Source organism: Geotrypetes seraphini, chromosome 8, assembly GCF_902459505.1.
Source record: "Geotrypetes seraphini chromosome 8, aGeoSer1.1, whole genome shotgun sequence".
NCBI classification, from domain to species: domain Eukaryota; kingdom Metazoa; phylum Chordata; class Amphibia; order Gymnophiona; family Dermophiidae; genus Geotrypetes; species Geotrypetes seraphini.
In genome coordinates, this window is record NC_047091.1 from 75,910,592 (window position 1) to 75,921,834 (window position 11,243).

Consider the following 11,243-nt stretch of genomic DNA (forward strand, 5'->3'; position numbering starts at 1 on the left):
ATGGACCTCAGGTCTGACCCAGCGGAGGCATTGCTTATGTTCTTAAGATGTTGAGCTACCCAGTTTTCTGCACCGTTTGCAATATGTATGACTACCTCCCTTCTGGGAGACGGTCTTATGTATGCACTCGATGCAAGGAACTGGAGGGCCTGAAGAAGCAAGTCAGACTTCTGGAGGGCAGAATACTGGAACTAGAAGCACTTCGAGCAGTGGAAGAGGAGGACAGAGAGGCAGAAAACTTCATGACAGAGAAAACCGTTGAGGAAGAAGTCAGGGAGTTAGAGAAGTTCATCATGCATACAGGGAGGCCGTGGAAAATCATCAACAACAGTGGAGCTGCCAAGATACACCTACAGTGACAGAGGACCACCTGGAGGACAACCACAAGGAAGACGAGTCCAGTGCAAGCCAATGTCAGGATGAGGGAAGCTGGAAGTGCACAGAGGACATGGACCAGCGGCTAGAGAGGCAAGAGAAGATAGAGAGGACAGCAATCGTTGTGGGTGACTCCATCATCAGACAAGTGGACAGCCACATAGCGGGAGAAAGACAGGATCGGCTGGTGACCTGCCTACCAGGAGTCAAGGTAGAAGATATAGTGAGCCTTATCGACAGGATCATCGACAGTGTGGAAAAGAAAGATATGGCGGTGGTGATCCACGTGAGGACAAACAATGTGAGCAACAGGAACTACAGCAGGGAAGGACTGAAGGACCAGTTGCGGATGCTAGGAAGGAAGCTGAAGACCAGAACGCCGAGGGTAGCATTCTTGGAGATCCTGCTGGTACCCAGGGCCGATAAGAAGAGGCAGACGGAGCTACAAGCAGTCAACCCATGGATGAGGTGCTGGTGTGAGGAAGGATTTCACTTCGTGCGCAACTGGACGACGTTCTGGGGGAAGAGCAAGCTATTCAGGAAGGATGGACTCCACCTCAGCGGAGACAGAACGAGTCTACTTGCAAGCAACATCAAGAGAGAAATTGAGAAGTTTTTAAACTAAGAAGAAGGGGAAAGCCAACCAGAATCGATGGTTCGGGAACCGGTATACCCAGAGGATACCGTGCAGGAAGATAGCAGGGAAGACTTACCGCATCATAGCCAAGACAGAAATCCTGACGGATCGAAAGGGACACAAGAGGTAAGGAAATGCAAGAAAGTAATAGGCCACAAACTCAATGTATGTACACGAACACAAGAAGCCTAAGGAATAAGATGGGGAAATTGGAAGCTATGGCACAAAAAAAAAGATAACCTTCACATCATCGGCATCACGGAAACATGGTGGAACAAGGAAAACGCCTGGCACACCGTGCTACCGGGATACAAGCTATACCGCAGAGACAGAGTAGGTGAAAAAGATGGGGGTATTGCCCTATACGTCAAAGAGAGAATTGAGTCTACCGGAGAGAACACGTCGGAAACAAAAAATAAGGTAGAATTTCTATGGGTCAAAATGGAACGGAAACGAAGATCAGTATCTACTACCGACCTCCAGGGCAGTCCAAAGAAATTGATAGAGAAATGATGGACGAGATTAAACGCAACTGCAAAGGAAGCAATGCAATTATCATGGGTGACTTCAATTATCCGGGGATAGAATGGAACCTAAGCACCTCTGGCTGTGGTAAAGAGACCAAGTTCTTGGATGCTGTAGGCGATTGTTTCCTGGAACAACTTGTCAAGGAAAATACGAGAGGAAATTCAATTCTGGACTTAATTCTAAATGGACTACGAGGATGCTGGGAAGCAGTGATCACAATATGATCCACTTCAACTTGGACACAGGGGCAAAACATCGATCCAGAACGATGGCCACGACACTGAATTTCCAAAAAGGGAATTCCATGGTGGGGAAGAAGATTAAGAAGAGGATAAGCACTGTAAAAATGCTAGAGCAGTCACCGAGGCACAAAATCTATATATACCGCGTGTCAATCTATATATATCGCGTATCAATCTATATATACCACGATCCAGGAGGAAAAAGAACAAGGAACCGGCGTGGCTCACTGTAGCGGTGAAGGAAGCGGTCAGAGACAAGAAGACTTTGTTTAAGGAATGGAAAAGGTCAAAAACGGACGAAAACTGGAAAAAGCACAAACATCAAAACAAGTGCAATAAGGCGGTAAGAGGGACCAAAAGAGACTATGAGGAAAAAATAACCAAGGAGGCAAAAAACTTCAAGCCGTTCTTTCGACATATTATGGGGAAACGACCCGCGAAGGAAGCAGTGGCACCATTGGATGACCATGGAATAAAGGAGTACTAAAGAAGGACAAAGCCATCGCTGACAAACTGAACACATTTTTTGCGTCTGTGTTTACCGAAGAGGATATACATAACATACTGGAAGCCGACAGGCTATAGGTAGGAAACGAAGACAGGAAACTGACAGGGTTGACGGTCAGCCTAGCAGGCAGATTGATAGGCTTAAAAACGATAAATCTGCAGGACTGGATGGCATCCATCTGAGGGTAATCAAGGAACTGAAAGGGGCTATAGCTGAACTGCTTTAACTAATAGCCAATCTGTTGATCAAATCAGGAAGGATTCCAGAAGACTGGAAAGTGGCGAATGTTACACCGATCTTCAAGAAAGGTTTGAGGGGAGATCCAGGAAACTACAGACCGGTGAGTCTGACCTTAGTACCGGGAAAGATGGTAGGGGCTCTGAAAAAGGACCGCATCATTGATTACCTTGACGGACCTAATGAGGACCAGCCAGCACGGCTTCAGCAAAGGAAGATCTTGCTTGACAAACTTGCTCACTTCTTCGAGGGAGTAAACAGGCAGATAGACAAGAGTGACCCGGTCTTTCCTTCACTCTCTCCATTCTATGGCTCATGTTCCCTTCTCTCCTTTTCATGCTATATCTCACGTTCACATCCCTTACCTCCTTCGATCATTTGTCCGAAGTTTGTGCTCCTTCTTTCTCGAGTCCCAACATGCCCTTCTCCCTCCCTCCATTTAGTGCCTCAACAAGGTGCCTCCCTTTGGTGGGTGTTTACCTTCTGGCCTGCTCCCTCTTCCTCACTGTCACAGTCTTTTCTGTGCACAAAGTCGTGGGCGGCGGCTCCTACACGTGTCCTATGCCGGAACCGGAAGCTTTCAGATGAGGGAAGGCTTCCAGATGAGACGAGGAGTCGCCGCCTGTGGCTTTGTACACAGAGATGACTGCAGCAGTGAGGAGGAGGGAGCCGGCCAGAAAGTAAAACACACAAGAGGCGGCAATGAGGAAAACACTGCATTGCCCTTAAGCCAGCGCACAATCACCGTGGACCGCATAAAGTGGCTAGATGGGCTGGATTCACCCTGCACGCCATGTGTTTGACACATGTGCTCTAGAGCAGTGTTTTTCATCCTTTTTACACCTATGGACCGGCAGAAATAAAAGAATTATTCTGTGGACCAGCTTCGGTACGTGGACCGGAGGTTGAAGAACACTGCTCTAGAGCTATAGCAGCTGATAAACTGATTAAAATATGTCACGACAAACTGCGACAAGTTTTAAGGCACACTTTGAGCAAACCTTATAACCGGGCTTTTGAATCCATGATGCTCCTACTAGCATTGCTGAAACTAGCATAAAAAGTTGTACTGGACTGCCACAAATGAGTATTTTTCATCAATTATTGTCAGCTTTATGAGCAGCTAAAAATGACATTTTATTCACGGCTGTGCACGATACTACCAGCACCCAATAATACAAAAGGGTCTAGCTCAGTGATTATTGCAACTAAGGATCTGCTTTTTGAGGAAACTTATTTTAATGCTGTGCTTGTCTGCATACAATTTTTGAACAAAATCTGAGACATAATGGTGACCACTTGGTATGGAATAATCCAAATGGGTTTTTCAGACACTCCTTCCTCCTGATTTTGCCTATAGGCTGCAATAGCCTTACTGTGACATGTACTCTGAAGGTGCTGCAGCAACAGCTGGATCTAAAAGAAGAATCCCTGCCTCAATCAGCCAGCCCTTCAAATGCTGACATCTTCAGACTACCAGTCGGACCAACCCCCAAATGCTGAAATCTTCAGGCTATCAGTCGGACTGATCCTCAACCCTCATGGAACCGTGCACGCAAGGGGGAGAGGTGAAATCAAAACTGCTGCATCCTGAAGAGCCACCTGCAGATGCCTAACAGCCTGTGCTCAAACCCCTGCAATTCAGTAGATGAGCTAAGCTACAATGAACACAGACCCCCAAGCTCCACAAAATTTTCTGCAGACTGGCCAAACAGGTCCCCAAGGGATTAAGCTGCCAGTTGTGCCCTACAATGTAGTATATTTAAAACAAATCAGAGATTTCTTCTTTTTTTAATCCAATTAAGCTCTAGAATAGAGAATGACATGCAGAAAAAATTTGTTCCCATCCCGCCCCCGAGACCACTGTCCCCGCAGCATCCATACAAGCCTCAGTACTGCAATATTTAGCTTAATCCTTCCTTATACATCAAAGTTTTGTCTGCTGAACTAGAAAAAGAGATGTTCAGCTGGCAGGGTTTTGTTTATAAATTTTTATCAACACAACTAATATACTACTTTATCCTAAAGCAAAATAAACAAACATAATTTTTTCCTCATCTTCTCATTCAATTCTTTCCATTCACTGTCTCTCTTCTCTCTGTGTTTTCCATTTGCTCTGTTACTGTGCCTCTCCCTTTACCCCCCCCCCCCCCCAAATTAGTCTGGCACCCATCTTCTTCCCTCCACTCCCCCCATAGTCTGGCATCTCTGTCTTCCTCCCTTCCAGCATCTTCTCCCCACTCTCTGTTCCCCATTTTCCTTCAGCGTCTTCTCCCCACTCTCTGTTCCCCATTTCCCTTCAGCGTCTTCTCCCCACTCTCTGTTCCCCATTTTCCTTCAGCGTCTTCTCCATTTCCCTTCAGCGTCTTCTCCCCATTCTGTCTTCCACATTTCCCTCCAGCGTCTTCTCCCCACTCTGTCTTCCACATTTCCCTTCAGCGTCTTCTCCCCACTTTCTGTTCCCCATTTCCTTTCATTGTCTGTTACTTTCCTTTCCACCACCACCCTTCCCTCTCACCACCTCACCGCCTTTCAGCACCCCTCGCATGGTCCGAGCATCTCCCTCCTTATCTTCGCGGTGCGCTTTAAGTTTACAGAGTAACTCGCTTGAGCCGCCGGAGCCTGCCTACAGTCGCGTGCGTCTGTGGGCGGAAGCTTCTCCTCTGACGCTTGAGCAAGTTACTCTGTAAACTTAAAATGCGCCGCGAAAATAAGGGGGAGGGAGGAAGATAGATAGATTCGGCCGGTAAGTAGGAAGGAGGGAGGGGGGCCCGTTCTCTCCCTTAACTGCAGGGACAAGGCCATTCACCACTCCACAGGGCGGTGGATGGCCTTGTCCCCGTACCCGCAGTGAGTCCTCCCCCCCCCCCACTGTGTCATTCTCTACTTTAGAACTCACTCTGAAGAGCACATTATAAAATCAGTTATCATAGCTGGATTTAAAAAATATTTGGACAAACTCCTGAAGAAAATGTCAATAGACTCTTATTAAGGTAGACCTGATGGGTAAGCATTACAGATTCTTGTTACTTTTGTGGATACTTGTGACCTGGACTTGCCACCGATGAAACAGGATACTGGGCATAATGAATCTTTAACGTTGACCTAGTATGAGAGTGGCTTGAAAAGTTTGATTAAAAAAAAAAGCAAGTTAAACAATGTAGTCTCCAACCAGGGCTTAGTCCAGTGAGTTTCCATTTTTTTCTGCATCTGAAAAAAAAATGGAAACCTCACTGAACTAAGCGTATAGCCCCGCGATAGAAACTACACACTCAGTGGACTGGGGGGGACCTGCAAAGGAAGTAGTGGTATCAGACCCACTGGGGAACAGCGATCACAACATGATCCAGTGCAGACTAGAACTGGGATCATCCAGGGTGAAAAGAACCACAACAACAACGCTCAACTTCAGAAAAGGGAATTATGATGCAATGAGGAAAATGGTGGGGAAGAAACTCAATGGCAGCACAAGGAAGGTAGAGTCCGTAGAAAGCGCCTGGACCCTGCTCAAGCGTACGGTGCACGAAGCACAGAACCTGTACGTCCCCAGGTTCAGAAAAGAGTGCAAGAAAAATCGAATAAAGAACCCAGCATGGATAACGGCAGCTGTAAAAAAGGCGATCAGTAACAAGAAAGCATCGTTCAAAAAATGGAAACAGGACCAAACGCAGGCCAACCAAAAGGAACACAAGGAAAGCCAGAAGGAGTGCCACCGAGTGGTTAGGAGAGCAAAGAGGGAATATGAAGAGAGACTAGCGGGAGAGGCAAAAAATTTCAAATCATTCTTCAGGTACGTAAAGGGAAAGCAACCAGCGAGGGAGGAAGTGGGGCCCTTGGATGATGGGGATAGAAAGGGAGTAGTGAGGGAGGAAAAAGAAATAGCTGACAAGTTAAATGACTTCTTTACGTCGGTCTTCACGAGGGAGGACACATCCAACATTCCGGAACCAGAGGAAATAGAAAATGGAGATCAAGATAGCAGGCTGGTCCAATTAGAGGTGAGCCAGGAGGATGTCCTCAGGCAGATAGACAAGCTAAAGAGCGACAAGTCACCAGGTCCGGACGGCATTCACCCAAGGGTGCTCAAGGAATTAAGGAATGAAATAGCAGAGACACTTCAGCAAATATGCAACCTATCCCTAAAAACTGGAGAGATCCCGGAGGACTGGAAAATAGCTAATGTCACGCCCATCTTCAAGAAGGGTTCGAGGGGCGACCCGGGAAACTATAGGCCGGTAAGCCTCACATCGGTCCCGGGAAAGATGATGGAGGCACTGATTAAGGACAGCATCTGTGACCATATCGAAAAAAATGGACAGCTAAGGTCGAGCCAGCATGGGTTCTGCAAGGGTAGGTCGTGCCTCACAAACTTGTTGTACTTCTTTGAGGGGGTAAATAACCAGGTGGACAAAGGTGAACCCATAGACATAATTTACCTAGACTTCCAGAAAGCCTTCGATAAGGTACCACATGAGCGGTTGCTCAGGAAGCTATGGAATCATGGGGTGCGCGGGGAGGTCCACCGATGGATCAAAAACTGGCTGGCAGACAGGAAGCAGAGGGTTGGTGTAAAGGGCCATTACTCGGACTGGCAAGGGGTCACGAGCGGGGTTCCTCAAGGATCGGTGCTGGGACCGCTCCTGTTTAACATATTCATTGACGACCTGGAGGCGGGAACAAAATGCGAGGTCATCAAATTCGCAGATGACACCAAACTATTCAGCAAGGTTGAAACCACGGTTGACTGCGAGAATCTCCAAAGGGATCTTACGACATTGGAAGAATGGGCGAAAAAGTGGCAAATGAGCTTCAATGTAGGGAAATGCAAGGTCATGCATATAGGGAGAAGGAACCCGATGTTCACTTACAAAATGGGGGGATCAATGCTAGGGGTCAGTAATCTGGAAAGAGACTTGGGAGTGATGGTAGACACGACATTGAAGGCGTCGGCACAATGCGCCACAGCCTCGAGGAAAGCAAATCAAATGTTAGGTATCATTAAGAAGGGTATCTCGACCAGAACGAAGGAAGTCATCCTGCCACTGTACCGGGCTATGGTGCGCCCGCATCTGGAATACTGTGTACAGTACTGGTCACCGTACCTCAAAAAGGACATGGCAATGCTTGAGGGAGTCCAGAGAAGAGCAACTAAACTGATTAAGGGTATGGAAAACCTTACATACACTGACAGACTGAAGAAGCTGGGGCTGTTCTCCCTGGAAAAGCGGAGACTCAGAGGAGATATGATAGAGACCTTCAAGATCCTGAGGGGCATCGAAAAGGTTGACAAAGACAGATTTTTCAATTTGAAAGAAACCACAAGAACAAGGGGTCACTCGATGAAATTGAAGGGGGACAGGTTTAAAACAAACGCAAGGAAGTACTTTTTCACACAGAGGGTGGTGGACACATGGAACACCCTTCCGGAGGCCGTGATAAGAAATAGCACAGTACAGGGTTTCAAGGATGACCTGGATAGGTTCCTGGAAGACAAAGGGATTGAGGGGTACAGATAAGAGCAGTGGAAGGTTTAGAGATAAGTGTAGAGGTAGGCAATAAAATTAGTCAGGGACCGCTGACCAGGCAATATGCCTGAAGGGCCGCCGCGTGAGCGGACCGCTGGGCTGGATGGACCTCTGGTCTGCCCCGGCGGAGGCGACTACTTATGTACTTATATGTCAATTTTTAAGTCCTTATGTAAATATAATCATAGACAATGAATAATTTAAAAAAAAGAAGTTTATATGATATTCATTCTCAAATCCAATTTCTCATTTTAAGTTATATGTTCATACTGGATCCCCAAAGTGGGTAAATATTGTACAGATAGATAAAGAGTTTTAACACAACCAACTAGCTGTGGAGTCCCAACAAGGGTCTGGCAACCACCACTGTATCAAAGCTCCCCACTTCCCTAAAGTCATATTTAACAGCCCATATAACAGTGAGGACGTTGCGACAGACCTGGTTGTACATTTATTCTCAGCCACAAAGTCTACTGGGACTTGTAATTTCCATAAACTAATTAATAATAAAAGCAGAAACTACGAGACCCAGCATGCAACTGGGCAAACCGCAGTTAGACACTGCCACCCGGAAAATAATTAAAAAAGAATGGGTCACAATTCTTATTTTGAGTTTAAATAGTTGCAGTTATCCATCTGGCTACTCACCCTGTACCGGGGCCGCGATCTCCGCCAGGCGGGCCTGCAGCTCGGTTATGCTCCAGCCCACGTAGCCTGGCAGCTCCACTTTGCCCTCAATCCCGTCGCTCGCCATGGCGCCCGCACAACGGTGACCTGCCTGCTAAGTCGCGCTCTCTTAGGTCAGAGGCAGCACCGGCGATCCGGGGCCTTTGGCACTCCGTAAACGGCACAAAGCAGATGCGGCTCCCTTGCTACCGAAAATCGATCTCGCGCGAACACAATGGGCTTTCCGACAATGCGCATGGGCAAGATCGCTGCGCACGCGACACGTGCGTGCCAAGCCTCTTTCTGATGAAAGCACGTGTAACTCTTCGAGTTTTTTTTCTGTCCTTGTTTGTTCTGGGTAGGCGATGACAAGTTCTGCGGTGACGTCGGAAGTTGTAGTATAGAAAGAATGGGACGGCAGAAGTAGGAGACAGAGACTCATGGGTCTTATAGTCCAGTGTTTCTCAATTCGGTCCCGCACCTCCTCCTCCAAAGCAAGTTACCCAGTTCTTGGAGGGAGACTTTTTCATCAACCTAGTTTAGAAATTACACCCCCGTGGCTTAGTTAGGGAGGGGGGCGAGGAGGCCGGGCACGGTCTTTCAAAGGGCGCCAGCACCCCTCCCCCTGCTGCGCGTGCACGGGTCCCTTCCCAGTACCTTTTTAACTTCAGCGCAAGCAGCGACAAACTTGATGCCCGCGTCAGCTTTGGCACTTTCTCTGACGTCAGAGAGAGCGCCCAAGCTGACGTGGGCAGCCAGTTCGTCGCTGCTCGCACCGAAGTTAAAAAAGTACCGGGAAATGACGCGGGCGAGCGCAGCAGGGGGAGGAGTGGAAATGGGGGCGTCATAGCCCCGGGTGCCACTCACTTTCGCTACGCCGCTATACACCCCAAAGCTGTGTAGCATTTGTTGTCCCTGATTCTGTCCGTTGAAATTCATGCTGCAGTTTCCATAATAATACCAACATGATAGGCTTATCAGAAAGCCATTGCCAAGTCTCCTGTATTTTGCAAGAGAATCCCACTTTCATGAGTTACCTCGTACTCTTGCTGGATAGGGTTACCAGACATCCGGGAAAACCTGGACATGTCCTCTTTATAGAGGACTATCCAGGTACATGGAGGGATTTTCAAAACACAACAGTTTGTCCAAGTTTTGAAATCCCTGAGCTCGGTGCTGCATCTGGACAGCATCTGCATATGTGCGGACATTGACATTTACGTATGCGCAGATACCCTCCAGACGTGGCCCTAAGCTCATACTGAATTGCCCAAATTTGAACAACAAGCACAAATCATGGCTTTAAGGTTATCCCAGGAGACACATCTTAGAAGGGTATAGGATAGGAAATCTAAATCTAAAACATCCAGAAGAACTTCTTGTTACAGGTCAAGACAACAGGAAAGCTTCAGTTATGATCTGTTGTTTAAAATTTTCCACCCAACACATAAGATCAGTGAAATTATCAGAAGACATTGGTATATATTGGAGCTCCACCCTTGCTTTTGTGGTAAACGTCCTACTATAGCTTTTTCTAGAGACAAAAATTTGAGACAGAAATTAGTTGATTCAGCTCTACCAACCATAAACAGACGACAAAATAGCTGATGCTTTTAGTGCATAATAATGACATGACTGGTGAGAACATTTAAAATGTGGTGCATCATGATAAGGTAATAACTAAATCATGAGCACTGGAAAGTACACAGAGCTAGTAAGTACAAATCTGAACCAACTCAAACAGAAACAGTGCTCAGGCAATGAGAGGACATAGGATGAAGTTAACATAAGAACAGAAGAATTGCCGCTGCCAGGTCAGACCAGTGATCCATCGTGCCTAGCAGTCCGCTCCTGTGGCGGCCCTTAGATCAAAGACCAGTGCCCTAACTGAGTCTAGCCTTACCTGCGTACGTTCTGGTTCAGCAGGAACTTCTCTAATTTTGTCTTGAATCCCTGGAGGGTGTTTTCTCCTATAACACCCTCCGGAAGAGCTTTCCAGTTTTCCACCACTCTCTGGGTGAAGAAGAACTTCCTTATGTTTGTACGGAATCGATCCCCTGTTAACTTTAGAGAGTGCCCTCTCGTTCTCCTTACCTTGGAGAGGGTGAACATCCTGTCTTTATCTACTAAGTCTATTCCCTTCATTATCTTGAATGTTTCGATCATGTCCCCTCTCAGTCTCCTCTTTTCAAGGGAGAAGAGGCCCAGCTTCTCCAATCTCTCACTGTACGACAACTCCTCCAGCCCTTTAACAATTTTAGTCGCTCTTCTCTGTACCCTTTCGAGTAGTACCATGTCCTGCAAGTACGGCGACCAGTTCTGGACGCAGTATTCCAGGTGGGGCCGTACCATGGCCCGGTACAGCGGCATGATAACCTTCTCCAATCTGTTCGTGATCCCCTTCGTAATCATTCCTAGCATTCTGTTCGCCCTTTTCGCCGCTGCCACACATTGCGCGAACGGCTTCATTGACTTGTCAACCAGTACTCCAAAGTCTCTTTCCTGGGGGGGGTCTCTCCGAGTAC

At 47.3% G+C, this 11,243-nt stretch overlaps 1 protein-coding gene across 1 annotated transcript in view; it reads right to left on the reverse strand.

Annotated features, from left to right (window-relative positions):
- SF3B2 (splicing factor 3b subunit 2) overlaps positions 1-9,331 on the reverse strand; it is an 81,868-nt gene extending 72,537 nt beyond the window's left edge. Inside the window, exon 1 of the mRNA XM_033956817.1 lies at positions 8,701-9,331. Coding sequence (XP_033812708.1) covers positions 8,701-8,806 — 106 coding nt within the window. The 5' untranslated portion in view covers positions 8,807-9,331. The remainder of the gene's footprint in view (positions 1-8,700) is intronic.
- Positions 9,332-11,243: the final 1,912 nt, after the last annotated feature.